General features: G+C 41.3%; 1 protein-coding gene across 2 annotated transcripts in view; it reads left to right on the top strand.

Annotated features, from left to right (window-relative positions):
* Window positions 1-14,768, top strand: part of EZR (ezrin) — a 37,053-nt gene that overhangs the window by 18,952 nt on the left and 3,333 nt on the right. The window contains exons 3-10 of one of the 2 annotated variants that reach the window (XM_032682459.1): window positions 3,626-3,721; window positions 4,496-4,770; window positions 5,609-5,692; window positions 6,312-6,458; window positions 9,877-9,973; window positions 12,674-12,837; window positions 13,723-13,853; window positions 14,546-14,706. In XM_032682459.1, the coding sequence (XP_032538350.1) occupies window positions 3,626-3,721; window positions 4,496-4,770; window positions 5,609-5,692; window positions 6,312-6,458; window positions 9,877-9,973; window positions 12,674-12,837; window positions 13,723-13,853; window positions 14,546-14,706 (1,155 nt within the window). The remainder of the gene's footprint in view (window positions 1-3,625; window positions 3,722-4,495; window positions 4,771-5,608; window positions 5,693-6,311; window positions 6,459-9,876; window positions 9,974-12,673; window positions 12,838-13,722; window positions 13,854-14,545; window positions 14,707-14,768) is intronic. The other variant, XM_032682460.1, reaches the window with a different exon arrangement.

The following is a 14,768-nucleotide window of genomic DNA, read 5'->3' as shown; positions in this document are numbered from 1 at the left end:
TTAAAAAAAAAAGAAAAAAGAAAATGCTTGCTTCTAGCCATTTCTGCTGTAGACCTGAAAACTAAGAACTGATTTATGCAAACTTCAGTTACATATTTTAAGCTGTTTACAAGCTGTTACAGCAGCTCCTTTGTACTTCTCCCCCTGTATCCGCTAGCCTTGATAGCAAAGCGTGGTTGAGCTTTAACTCAAGTAGGCAGTACTGGCTAAACAATGTCGGTTGGTTGGTCCCAAGGTTTTGTTGGTACAATTTCTTGTTTCAGTGAGTTAACTAGAACTTGCTAGGCCTTAAGGCAATTGTGCATTAAGAAGTACTTAAAAAGAAAACCCCCCAAAAAAAACCACAAAGCAAACAAACAGCCCACAAACCCAACTAAGAAAAAAAAGCCCCCCAAAAAACACCAACAAAATTCAAAACTTGTAACAAACAAACAAAAAAATGCTTCTAGTGGGTTCTTGAAAGGAGGAAATCACTGCAGATCTTCACAGTACAAAACAGAGTTTAGCATTAAATCTAGCTTTAATGCCTCTTGATTACTACTGATGTGGACTAGACATCAACTATTCATTGACTGGAAATCTGCTGAAGCACATATGAAACCGGCATTTTTATGGAACCAGTGTTTGGCATTTGACCTACCAGAGAAGGACCAAGATGATTAGAGAGATATAGCCTTTCCTATGAGGAAAGGCTAGAGGATTTGGGATTGTTCAGTCTGGAGAAGAGAAGGCTTCAGTGTGACTTAATTGGCCTTCCAGTACCTGGAGGGAGCCTACAAGACAGTTGGAGAGAGACTTTGCAAGGGCATTTAGTGACAGCACAAGGGGGAATGATTTAAACTGGAAGAGAGTAGGTTTAGATTAGATATTAGGAAGAAATTTTTTACTGTGAAGGTGGTGAGGCTCTGGCACTGGTTGCCCAGAGAAGTTATAGATGCCCCATCCCTGCAAGTGTTCAAGGCCAGGTTGGATGGGGCTCTGAGCATCCTGGTCTAGTGGAAGGTGTCCCTTTCCACGGCAAGAGGGTGGAACTAGGTGATTTTTAAGGTCCCTTCCCACTCAGTCCATTTTATGATTCCATTCACTGCTGATCACTCTTGCATCATGGTAACTTCTTCCCCCAGTCCCTTTCATGTTAATCCAAAACAGAGAGCTCAGATCTCATCTCTGAGGGTACAAAAATCCAAGTGACTAAATGACAGATTTTTAAAAGCAATGCCTTAGATTAGACTGTAAGTATTGTTCTCTGTTCCTTGTGGCAAGTGTTCAAGAAGGACTTTTCCCCCCCATATACATTAATTAATGTTTATAACTGTTAAGAGTCAGGGTCATATCTCTGGCAGAAGAGAAAATACTTTCTAGACCTTCAACTGAGAAGTTAAAATTCCTGAGAACATGGAAAAAGGTGAGATGTTTCAAATTCAAGATACTTCTATTTTAGCTTGCTGTCTAGGTACTTCAGGATTTCTGAAGATTGCTTGTTGCAGCACTGTTGAGATAGACTATCACCTCATGGAGGTTTCATCCTTACATCTAATGGCTTGTTTTTAAAGCCTGTGACTGAAAATTCTTATCCATATTTCACATCTTCTTGCAGTGCACTTCTGCATATCAAGAGAGATTAAGGTAAAAGTGTGCAGCACAAAACCAGTAAAGGTGAATACCATATCTTTAGCTGCACCTCTTCTGGCATCCTCTCTTCACTTCTGCTGTACAAGCCTTTTATTAGGCCCTTATCTCTGGTGGAGTTTACACTCAGATTAAGCCTGTGGAGGCAACAGGTTTTCACAGGTATGGGGAGTGGCCCAACTTGAACTGCAGAACTACTGTGGGGGTGTTGAAGCAGGCTATTTTTAAAAACTACAAGATGATTTCTTGGCCTAGCTGTCAGCTAGCAAAACTACTCTGGCAGTGTCCTTGTTTTTCAGGCTTTGCTAGCATAACTGTATCCTGCATGTAAGAGGGATTATAGTTCCTTTTCATAGGAGCGGGAAAATAGTGGAAACCTGTGAATATTGAGTTCAGCTCCACTCAAGCCAGACCTGTGCAGAGTTTATCCTGCAATGAGGACTGAGGTGTCCCAAGAAACAACACAGTGGACTCTGCAGCTGGCTGGAGTACCTCCCCTGTAGTCATGTGCTTTCTTGACCATGAGTAAAAGAAATTCAGATGGAGGAGAGTGTGCCACTGGCATTTTCTGGAAGTCAGTGCCTTACTGGGTGCATTACTTAAGATTTGCTGCTTCATGTGTTTGAGGAAGTGGGGGTGGTGTCTCCCATCTTGACTATAATGCCTTGGTTCTTATTTCTTCCTTGTTTTGCTATGGACGAAGCTTACAGAGCATTTTCCAGAATACAGTATGAAAAATTCTTTGTTCTTTGTATTGGAACTCAAACTGTGAAGTTTAGCTTAATACTTTCTCCATTCTTGCCTTTAGGTTTCAGGAAGAACTTGAGTGGTCATAACTTCTGCAAGCTTTCTAGCTCGATTTACAGAAAAAGTGTAGTTTTTCTCTTGTAACAGACATTCAGAGATAATGGCCTGAAAAATGTTTCATTTACGCAACTCTTCATTTTAACAAAGTTACAACACTCTTTTGTGCAACAGGAAGTACTATGCTTAACATACCCTTGCTTCTCTGCTAGACTTCATAAAAATGCATCTAGCTGTCAGAAAACTTGCCTCTTCTGTGAGGAAATAAGCCACTTGGAGGGAGGAGGGAAAATGAATTTTAGTCAAGTAAAAGCTGAAGTATTTTCAGACCCCAGCTCTTTTTAAAAAGTTGTGGAAATTGGGGTTTTTTGTTTGTTTGGATTGGTGGGTTTTGTTGTCTTTCTGCTTGTTTTTTTAACATAAACTAGTTAGTCTTAACTACCACAACACCGTTTCTTTCAAGTCTGCTCTCAAACCATAGTGTCTCCAGCAACACTCTAAATGTGGAGGGTGAAACAGATCCTTAGTTGAGATCTTAGACTTGTTGAAGCACATGCAACTACACACTCTCAAGTCCGTCACACTTTCCTAACTAGCAAAGTGGTTTTAAAAAGTTCTTGCCTTCCAGTCGGTTCAACTCCCTATGATTTCTACATCACTCTTTGTGGGGCTACTCTGCAAATAACATCAAGGCATGATCATGATATATCTTTCCAGATTTCAGCTCTGACTAGAGCACAGCTTTACAGGTAGATGAGCTGGCAGGCAGCTACTTGTCTATAAGAACAAGCTGTCAAGAGTAGGAGGAGGTCAGGGGCTTGTTAGGCTATAACCTCCACTGAGGAAAAGTAACGTGTCCAAACAGCACTGTTTTCACTAGTAAGCGTGCCATCCAGTCAATGGATGGTGTTTCTGGATGTTTCAGGATGTGCTGTTTGTCTCACCTGGTTTCCCCAGAATCATCCTCTTCTAGAAAGCGGGTGGGATAAGTAGCTTACCTATGCCATTGCTGTCATCTACTGTGACAGCTGTATATCTTTGTCTACAAGGTGAAGTTAAGAGATGCCGGATGAGTAGGTTTAGGCTGTTACCTGCACTCATCACAGGTGATGTGGGACTTGAAAGGATACCTGGACCTCAAGTGAAGTGTTACCTACAATAACTTTTTTTTTTTTTTACCCTTCTGTTGCAGGTGGTTAAAACCATAGGTTTGCGAGAGGTGTGGTACTTTGGTCTTCAGTATGTGGACAACAAAGGATTCCAGACTTGGCTGAAGCTTGATAAAAAGGTAACAGACTGTGGGTTAATTGCTGAGCAAAGGTTAAAGCCTATGTGATCCTGATGTGTTATTGACTGCAACTTTATAAACCTTGTACCTGTTGTTGATTCTTCCTTAATTTTCATAACTCTAGGATTATTTTTTAGACATAACTTTGTGATATCCATGGGAATTGTTTGGCATGGTGGAAATTTGCCCTTTCACTCTGCGTGAGTTGTAGAAAGAGTTTTTCAGATATGCAGCAGCAGCTCAATACTGTATTTTGTTGAGTAGAAGCAGCTATGCTTTTTGTGACTGAAGAAACATCTTGGCTAATGATGGCTTTAGGCCCTGCTTGTGCAGGATCAGTTGTTGCACTAATTGGAAAGATGAGTCACTTCAAGGTTGGGCAGTTGTAACAGAGTGCTTCTGTTTGTGGACTTGCAGCTCTTTTGAGAGTATAAACTGTTTTTCTTGGTGGAGCAGTCAGTGACACGTTTTAATGTCAGGGGACTGTTCTTTGTCAAACACATACAGTACTGGATGGGTTTGCCATCTGACAGAGCACAGTAAATCATTCTCCAGTGACCAAGGCTTGTTGTGCAAACAGAATTTTTCTGACATAGTTGAAAAACATAATACATCCCCCCCATGTTCTTATACCAATGAGCAGCCAGAATTAAGAAATTCCAGTAATGAGCTGCCAGCCAACCTCCTCTTAAGGCAAATACATTTTTCTGTGTAAAAGCAGTCTATTCTGTTGTTTACAACTCTGCTCACTTGTGGTGTCACCTCTGTCCTCAGGTTTCTGCTCAGGAAATTAGAAAGGAGAATCCTCTCCAATTCAAATTCCGTGCCAAGTTCTTCCCAGAGGATGTGTCTGAAGAGCTGATCCAAGACATCACGCAGAAGCTCTTCTTCCTGCAGGTGAAGGAAGGGATTCTCAGCGATGAGATCTACTGTCCTCCTGAAACAGCAGTACTTCTTGGTTCCTATGCTGTGCAGGCCAAATTTGGAGATTATAACAAAGAGGTGCACAAGCCTGGATACCTCAATTCAGAGCGTCTGATCCCCCAAAGGTGAAGAAGTTGGTTGATGCAGTCTCCCTTTTTTTTCTTTTTCTCGTGGGGCTTTTGTTGTAGGGTTTTGGTTGGTTTGTTTGTTTGTTTTTTAGTTTGAATTCTAGTTAAATACAAGGAGTTTCATTGAAAGCATGTTTGGTGGGTTTTTCAATTGAATTGTATACATTTGAGTTTTCCCTTATTTTATTTCTATCTGTCATATCAGAGTATGTTTTTGCCTCTCCTTGAGTTGGTTAGAGAGAGGAAGTATACTTTGGTATTCAGCTTTTATTTCCTAAGCATTGCTGCCATGCTGGTAACTGGCCATATGAATGTCTCCTCTTTAAGAAAAAGAGCACAGGATTAGATTAGGAATGTGTTATTCCTGAAGTTGGGTTGTGTGCCCTTAATCCCAATTTACAGTCCTAAAATCTCATATGCAGAAAGCATGTCTTGAGGCTATGCAGTCTGTACCCACACAAGATCAGTGGATGTTATCAGACCAATGGCTTCTGTTTATGCTTCCTGACAATGCTGCAGGAATGTCTAATTCCAGGAATGGCACTAACTTTCTCTTTGCTTTAGTCCACCGGTGTCTACAGCGTGTATGGGATTTGTTTGCCGTGTTTTGCTTATGCCTCTCATGTCTCTGGTCAGTGAATAGAAAGGCTTTGCAGAGGGTTTTGGTTCATTCTAAATTGCTCTGCTTCACCAAGTACATCTTTGGGCTGAGTTAGGGTCTTCTTTTTGGCTACACTAAGACTCCCACCAGGGTGAGAGTAAGGCTGTGGCAAAGATCAGCATCAATAGATATTGCAGAACATCTAACCTTGCTAATATCTGTTTCCTTGTATAGGGTCATGGATCAGCATAAACTCTCCAGAGAGCAGTGGGAAGAACGGATTCAGGTGTGGCATGCTGAACACAGTGGCATGCTCAAGTGAGTGTTTTGTTTTGGTCCTAGGGCTGGTCACTATGTTGCTTGTTGATTACCTTAAGCTTGCAGTTCTACACCATGGTTTTGAAATAGACTCTATGAGTTGCCTGTGTGGGCCAACTTCTGGTATGTATTTTCTAGTTCATTGTTGAATTATATGGTAAAATGCAGTAGGACATTTTGTACTGGTGAGAACAGTGTGACTTCCAGGACCTGTGTATATTGTATCAGTGATGACTTTGAGCAGGGAAAAAAAGTAAAGGTGTATGTCAAACCTTAGTCATTGAAGCATTTGCACTGACAGATGGGGAAAGTTCAGATAGTATACCTTTCCTACTGATTGCACCATGAGACAAGAATGAATGCTGAGAGAGATGAACGTTGATAATTTTCTGTCTGGAAATACTGGGGTTTGGTGAAGGGGAGTGTTCTGTGTATGTGTGTTCATAGATGTAATATCCTAACTTCTAAAGTGAATCCCAAATGGTGAACATTCAGTTTTAACTCCTGTGTTTGATGTGGGGGTTTAGGAAAAGTTACCTTTTTCTTCTGAGGGCTTTTTGCTTTGACATAGTCAGATAAATAAGAAACCAACATTTGCTCTCCTTGCTGTCTGAACCAGAGAGAATGCCATGCTGGAATACTTGAAGATTGCCCAAGACCTGGAGATGTATGGAATCAACTACTTTGAAATCAAGAATAAGAAAGGAACTGACCTTTGGCTGGGGGTTGATGCCTTGGGGCTCAACATCTATGAAAAGGATGATAAGTAAGGCTTTTGTTTTTACCTCTGATCTCCCAGAGAGGGTTGGTATGGGAGCCAAGAAATGTTTTTCATTTACAGGATCCAGGGCGAAGTTAAGAACTTGCTTGTGTTCCAGTTTTGGATCAGTAGGTGAAGCTAGGAAATGGGCTTTCACATCATCTGTGCTCTCATGGCTTTCCTGACCTCTGTGGCCTGACCCGCTAATGCTACCTGCCGTATAAAGAGAAATGTCAGTGGTACAAGGCCATCTGCTTAATTGTGCACAGCTGTGGCACTGAATCCTGAACTGAGGAGTTTACCAGGCTTCTCCTTGAGTCAGGTCGCCAGGTTTGCCATTAGTGGATACAATATGGGAACCTAGATAGGCCAGCATATCCTGAAGTTAATGATAGATGTGTGTACAACTGCCTGGTTTTGGAAAAGACAGATTATGGGGTGGGCACGAAAGCAAAGCTGGATAACACCCAGAACCCAGGGAGGAGCTAACCTATATAGTTACTGTGAACAAGGAATGAAATGAGGTCTTGCTGCGGTATGCATAGTTTTAATCAGCCCTTCTGGTAAAGGCAGAGCCATTATTAATTGGATAGTAGGTGGGAAATGATAGACTACATCTATAAATAAACATAAGAGGAAGGTGAGAACAGCTGTGTCTAAGCCTGCTAGTCTCTTCTAATACTCCACAACTGAAGGATTGAAGGGGAACTAAAATACTTATTTTTCAGATGTAGCATTGCTGTCTAGACTGTTTTTTCAAACTCCCCATCTCTTATGTTCCGAATCTTTGTTTCATGTCACTAATCCGTAACAGGCTATCATTGTAATAGAGAAGGGATTTCACCTGTTCTACATCTTTGCCTCCAAAAATCTTTGAATGCAACCCAAATATTAATTGGAACTCGCTGGAGCTTCTGTTAACATGGCAAAGAGAGAGGCAGTCTTTTCTGCAATGTTAATATGTGCTGTCACCCAGAAAACAAGGAGTGTCACTTGAAAGAAAAGTAGTTTCGCTCATGTAATACTTCAGTCTTGAATGACTAGTCTTGCTATGTAACCATGGTCACACAAACAGGTTTTTCAAGCTGGAGGAGCAGACAGAGTGTAGCCATTGACTGTAAAGAGCTATCAAGAGCATTTGCAAAACAAATACAGTGCTGGAATAAACTGCTTATTTCTGCCTGTAACTCTTGCCACTATGTAATTAAGTCTTTCAGCAGATATGGGGACTAGAAAAATAGTAAAGTGTAGGGTGCCTCTGGCTTGTATATGCAAAATTTGGGGACTGGGAACAAAGGTGAAAAAGAAGAGATTTCATTGTTGAAGTTCAACCTGAGGAAAATGAGACTGTGCTGTAGGTGTGTGAGCCTCTATACTGCAGTGCATGTCAGTGTGCCACTTTTAGGTGTATTCAAGCTTTTATTTTTTTTCCCTCTCATTAAAGAAGAGAATTGGCAATAGAACTTACTAATAAGTGAATTATTTTAGTTGTCCATCTTACTGATTATATAGGATTGAAACACTAAAGCTAATGTGATGGAGGCTGGAGTAATTAGTTAATCTTAGTCTAATCGAATCATTTTCTTTACAGTCGTTACTTAATGTTACACACTCACACTGTTGCATAATTTTGCGGTTGAGTTAAAGGTTAGGGAGTGAAAAGTTCTGAAGAGGATGGATTTTATTCTTGATGTTTGAATTTAAATGAAGTAGGGGGTTTTTTATGGTTGGACCCAGCAAAATCTTGCTATGTAATGGCTTTCCGTCTCTCTGACAAAGAATGAAATTCCTCCAAAATTGCCAGCTTTTTTTCCTTAACCAATGAGCTCCATAAGAAGGATTCTTACAGAATTTGAATGGTTCACTGTGATGAGACATTTCTCTAAGTGCTAAACATTAAATACATGTCTTCAAACCATTTGCAAGAAATAATTGTGACAGAGACACATACATTGGAGGGGTTAGATAATAACAAGAAGATTGCTTGTTGGTATTATCTTTTATGTAAAACACAATTCTTAATCATTAACAACTGTCTCTAGAGAATATACCCTCCCTTGATAAGAGGCAAATGAAAGAATAATGATGTGATATTAAACATAAAAATGGGAATATTTGGTTGGGGAAATTACAGGACTTTATTACAGTCAGATATAGAAGTCCTTGTAATATTAGAACTTGCTGCAGAGCTGGTCAGATGTGTAAGGGTGAAGTACTGTAATGGGTCAGAAACATTTAGTCTTATGAAAAACTAGATGCTTTTTATATGCAAGAATCTGGAGAAATTAAGGTAGAGGAAAACCTCAAATGATTAGTGAAGCTTTTAGAAATAATTTTAAACAAATAACAGACCTGAACTCCTCAGCAATGAGGAAGAGCTGGGAACCTGAATCTTGTCTTTTGCTTCCTTGGGGTGCTTTTCAATAGGGGAGGGTCACATGATGCAGCTTGTTGAATGACCAGCTAGTAAAGTTCTGCTTGGTGACTCATGGGATGGGCTGAAAGAGCAGTTTGTACAGAAGGAAAGAACAGGGCTCTTTGTTACTAAGCTTGCCTGTAAATCTAGGGAAGAAGATATCTAAAGGGAGGGTGTCAAGAGGACGGACCCAGGCTCTTCTGAGTAGTGCCAAGCAATAGAACAAGAGGCAATGGGCAGAAACTGATGCACAGAAAGTTCCATATGAATATGAGGAAGAACTTCTTTCCTGTGTGGGTGACCAAGCACTGGAACAGATTGCCCAGAGAGGTTGTGGAGTGTCCTTCGCTGGAGATATTCAAGAATCATCTGGACACAATCCTGTGCTATGTGCTCTGGGATGACCTAGCTTGAGCAGGGAGGTTGGACCAGATGACCTGCTCATGTGGTCCCTTCCAGCCTGATCCATTTTATAATTCTGTGAAACAAAAGGCATAATTGCTCCTACCAATTGTGCCTGTTCAGCACTCCAGAAGTGAAGGCTGCATGGAGGTGATTGGTCTAGCTGTAACACAGCAGGATAGGTTTCTCTGTGGGTGCTACAAGTTGTGGGGATCAGCTCAGTTACTTCGTCTTATGCCTGTAATGATGAGAAGCACGTGCTCTGGAAAGCACGGCACATAAAATCTGCATGATGTGAATTTTAGGCCTGAATTTCAAAGAAACGGACTTAAAACAGGTGTTTGATAAAGCTGAGCATGTGGTTTCAGTAGAGTCCATCATAGCCAAAGGTCAGTAGGGTGGCTGACCAAAATGGGAAGAGACTCAGTAAGAGAGGTGACTGGGCTTCTTCTCCTACTCCCTGTGGGGTTCTGGTTCACTTACTGTTTTCTGTCTGTTGGGAGAGCTGTGTGAAGCGTTGCATTACACTGCATCTGTGTGTTAGAAGGAATGTGAGGAAAAAAAGTTTATTGCGTCATCTCTTAAAAATATTTTTCTTCTTTCCAGACTAACTCCAAAGATTGGGTTCCCCTGGAGCGAAATCAGAAACATCTCCTTCAATGACAAGAAGTTTGTTATAAAGCCCATTGACAAGAAGGCACCAGTAAGTATATCTTGAACAGATTCCTGGATACTGCATATGAACAAATGGTACAGCTTCATCTCAAAATAAAGTAGTCGTTGGAGAGGAGAAAGCTGCAGATATTCTAGATGCAAAATGAGCCATAGTATTTAGAGTGTATGTAGAGCTGTCTGTGTTTCTGTACAGCATAAGTGAAGGGCTTATAGTGATATCCAACACGGAAAAAATAAGGACTTTAGAAACTGCCGAGTCCTTTTATTTTCTAGCAAACTAGGTAGCTTTATGCCTAAATTAGAGATTCTTTGCTAGTTCTGTGAGTCCTCTCCCCATTTCTTTCAGTGCATGGAAGCTGGTAGATAACTTTTATTTTTGGCTTTTAATCTGAAGAAAAAAAAACAAAAATGTTCATTAAAAAAAATTACAGAAGTAATTAAAATGCTACTGCAAAACCACATGGATACATATGGCTTCCCATCCATCACTGCTCACTTCCACACTACTGACAGAGTAAAAGCCAGTTAAGGCCCGTGGTGTTGTTCACTGACTTTCTTGAATACTAATGTGAATGCCAGGGATATGACTTCTGTGCAGAACTGAAATGTAGCTACCTGTGAATGTTGCTTTTCAATACTTACAAGTATGTTTTCAGAGTTATTTTAGTGAGGAATTAGAAGCTTACTTTGACCTGTTGAGAACATAACGTGGAATAACTGGTATAGGTGGATGTCATTCTGTCAGTCTTGTGAAACTATTTGAATAGTTGAGAAAGATCTCCTCTTGTCTTCTCCCACCCCAGTACTTGACCTTGGTGGGTAAGTGCAGCCCTGAGAAATAATAAGCAGTTAGGCTTTGTCAAAGGACAATAGCTTATAAATATCTCTAATAGAAAAAGATCCTCCCAATAATTTAAAGGATACTAATGCACAGTGTGCTGCAGGGATTTCTTCCAGATAACAGCCTGAGGGAGTGGAGCTTCTTTCTGTGATGCTGTTAGTGAAAACCAATAAAACTCCACAGAGACAGAAAGCTGATCTGTCAGGCATGCTTTCCTCAATAGAATAGCCTCTGTCCTGTGTTGTAGGAACAGGAAGTTGTCTGGGTCTTTTCATGTGTTTGTGTCTCCCTTTAAAATGTCAGGTGTTATAACTACAGCAGAATACTCAGTCCGCCCAAGATGTGGGCTGGAAGCTCCCCTTTAATTTGGAGGATTCTACATGTCTGTGTTTAAATGGACAGTAGTGTAAAGGGTAGAGCCCTGTGGCACCTTGCCCTGCTTAACTAAGCTTTTAAATTTTTAGGCTTGCCTGCCCACATACTGCAACATCTTCAGCACATTATCTTTTAAATATCGAGGTGCGATGCTCCCAGTTTTGTGAGACCTGGGGGAGGCTGGGGATAAGAAAAGAAGGGTATTCTTTTATGTTCTTATTTAAATGTTTTGTCCCTTGGTTATGGCCTAAATGACAAATGCAACCAGCATTCATTCCCTCAGTATTTAATTCCATGTAAGTGAGCCTTGCCTCAGGATAGGGCTTGTTCATCACAATGTACACAGACTGTTTGTTTTTAAAATTACTTGTTAGAAGGAGGAGGTCGGATGAATAACTAATAGGTACAGTTCAGTTAGCAGTATCAGACCTGTACGGCTCAGAATGGCTCTGACAGAATCTGGTGGGAGAGCACAACACACTTCCCTGACTGCCTCTCCTGCAGTCATTGTGTGCATTAGGGAAGTGCATTGGAGAAAATGAGTCTTTGTTGCCATATTCATGTTCATCTTAAATAGCACTTAGGGAGCTTTTAATTGCTTCTAGTGTGTCTGCTAGTTTTTCCAAAGATAGCCACAATTGTGCTTCTGAGCTCAGGCAATTAAAAACATGATCTCTGCTTCCATGCAAAAGTGTAAAGCCTGTGTGGCCCTTCCCAGTTCCACCTCTTGCTAACAGTGAGGCAAACCATGGGACAGTGATTCTAAGGAATGGGTACTGGCTTATGGTGGTAATGTGGCAGCTTGCCCACTGCCCTTATCACCATCCACGCAGTACACAAAAAAGCACAAAAGTGTTGAGTTTGTTCACTGTGTAAGTTCAGACTTCATTGTAAATGCATGAGGTTGTGGACTCAGTAAAATCATCAGGCAGGTAATGAACTTGGTCCTGTGTACCCCTTTCTTAGCAGATTTTCTTCTAGAAAATCCAGTCTGATTATAACACAGATAATAAGAAATTTGCAGCTGTTCTTCTTGCTGAACCAGAAATTTTAGAGTATCTTGTGCTTTGCTACTGCCTGCAACCTGATATTCCAAATAACCCATATATTTTTAGTTTTGTGTTTTATCTTTCATTCACAAAAATGTGCAACTGAAAACTACTCAATGCTAGAAGTGTGTGTGTTGCCCAGGTGTTTACTTGCCAACCCAGAATCTTCTCCAACATTTAACAATATTCATTTAAAGGAGACGTCATCGAGTTTGGAATTTTCTCTAGAAGATAATTTTTCCAGAAGAATAACTTGTCAATTCTATGTAGACTTTAAAAGGAGAATATAAATAACAATAATTTTTGCTAGAGATGATTTTGACAGTCCCTGCTGCTATATTTAAATAGCCTTGCATGTGTGTCTGAATTAGAGTGAAATCAGTGGCAAGGTTTTCTGTCTGCAGTTAGCTGGGAGAAGAGAAAGCATGCTTATAAAAAACTGACTGTGTTGTCTCTCTTCTAGGACTTTGTGTTTTATGCCCCTCGTCTGAGAATTAACAAGAGGATCTTGCAGCTCTGCATGGGCAACCATGAACTGTATATGCGGCGCAGGAAGCCTGACACCATTGAGGTGCAACAGATGAAAGCCCAGGCCCGGGAAGAGAAGCACCAGAAGCAACTGGAAAGGTGAGCTTGAATACAGGCAGCAGGCATGGAGTGGCAGAAATAAATGACACTGAACTCCCGGGGTCAGCAAGCAGCTGTACCTGCAGGTCAGTGGTCAGTAACAGGGGTATTGCCTGGGCAAGGCTAAGAGCCATTCCAGGTTCATGAGGCACAAGCATGGTCCTAGGAGGGGACTCGGGGTGTCCTGCAGCAGGGCTGTAAGCATTGCTCTTCTTGTGACCATGCAGGTCTGCTGTCTCAAGAGCTCCGAGGACATGTGCAAGTAAAGGCACAATGGGCTCTGGTGGTGCCCACTTAAAGGAGGGTTCTACTGACTCTCAAGTGTTAAAACCTGAATTATGTGCTGGACCATGGGATGGTTGGGAGTAAAGGGGAAACCTTCTTGGGGAGCATATGCATACAGTGTAAAGAGAGAAGAGGGGACTGGGAGATTTCTTACATGCAAGGAAAAAGCAGTAGCAATTCTACCACTGGCTTCAGGTTGCTTATGGTTCAAGAAATCATGCTGCTTTTTGTCCTGTGTTTGTGGATTGTTTGTCTTCATTCCCTCACTGCTGTTGACATTTTTACACCTCCTTCACTTTCCTTACAGCAGAAGTAACAAAGTTAAATCTCCTCTGCTGTGCAGTCCAAGTCCTGCTTTTTCTCTGTGCATCTAGTAGCTATTTGGTGTTCTAAACTTCTGTGGTGGCCAACAAAAATACAATTTAAATGAAATGGGGCATCCAAAACTGAGCAAAAATTCTGAAGTGATGAAGGAACAGCCTATTTCTGTCTCCTGCCACTTTCCATTCAGCTACCTGGAGAGATGCCCAGCCAACTTTCTTGTCTGGTGGTAGCTTGAGTCTGAAAGTGAGCTTCAAACCTAAAATGTGTTTCTAACAGGAAACAACTAGAAGATGAAAAGAGGAGGAGGGAGACAATTGAGAGGGAGAAAGAACAAATGCTGAGGGAGAAGGAGGAGCTCCTGGTGAGGCTACAGGAGTATGAAGTGAAGACTCAGAAAGCAGAGAAAGGTAAAGTACTTGTCATGGCTGACCAGACCGTGTGTATTGTGCTCCATAGAGGGGTTACATGGATCGCTGCCTATGCCTTGACTAAATCTGGTGACACTGAGATCTCTTAGCAAGGCTTACTAATATCTTCCCGTATGGGTAAATACACACATGTGCACACAGTACTCATAATAATCCAAAGTATTAAAGTAGCATAAAATCTGCAGACTGTATTTGGGAACCAAAGGGCAAGAACTCTGTTTTCACCAGTTGCCAAGAGGATTTAAGTAGCAGAGCCTCTTCCAGCAGTGAGCAAGAGTTCGCCCTCAAGTACTTTTTACTTAATGCCCAGCAGAAAAAAGTGCTTTGGGAACAAGTCTTTCCAATGAAATGGAAACATTCTGTTTCAATGCATAGATGATTAGATTGGAGACAGCAACATCTGGTCTATTAAGGGCAGCAGAGTTTTGTCAGTGTTACAGACTTTTTAGTGCAAACATCTTGCAGAAAATCTAATTATAATGTGCATCTGACTCATCTGAATCCAGTTACTTGGTGTACTATGCAAATAAATACTTTGAGGAGAATGGTGAAGGGAGTATTACATGCTGGAGTAAAGTGCTATTGTGACTTACTGCAGTTACCTGAGAGACTGTTTGTAGTTCCTTAGCTTTGGCCAGGCTTTTGGACTAACCGTGCTGATCTTTTTCCAGAGCTCTCAGATCAGATCCAAAGAGCCATTCAGCTGGAGGAGGAAAGGAGACGAGCCCAGGAGGAAGCAGAACGTTTGGAAGCTGACCGTTTAGCTGCTCTGCAGGCCAAGGAAGAGCTGGAAAGACAAACTATGGACCAGATAAAGAGCCAGGAACAACTGGTAAGACCTAGTCATTTTGAGGATCAGATATGCTACTATGGCCTTGAGTAAGGCAAAGCCAT

The sequence above is a fragment of the Chiroxiphia lanceolata genome, chromosome 3 (assembly GCF_009829145.1).
Source record: "Chiroxiphia lanceolata isolate bChiLan1 chromosome 3, bChiLan1.pri, whole genome shotgun sequence".
Lineage (NCBI taxonomy): Eukaryota > Metazoa > Chordata > Aves > Passeriformes > Pipridae > Chiroxiphia > Chiroxiphia lanceolata.
This window is presented reverse-complemented; position numbering and strand designations above follow the sequence as displayed.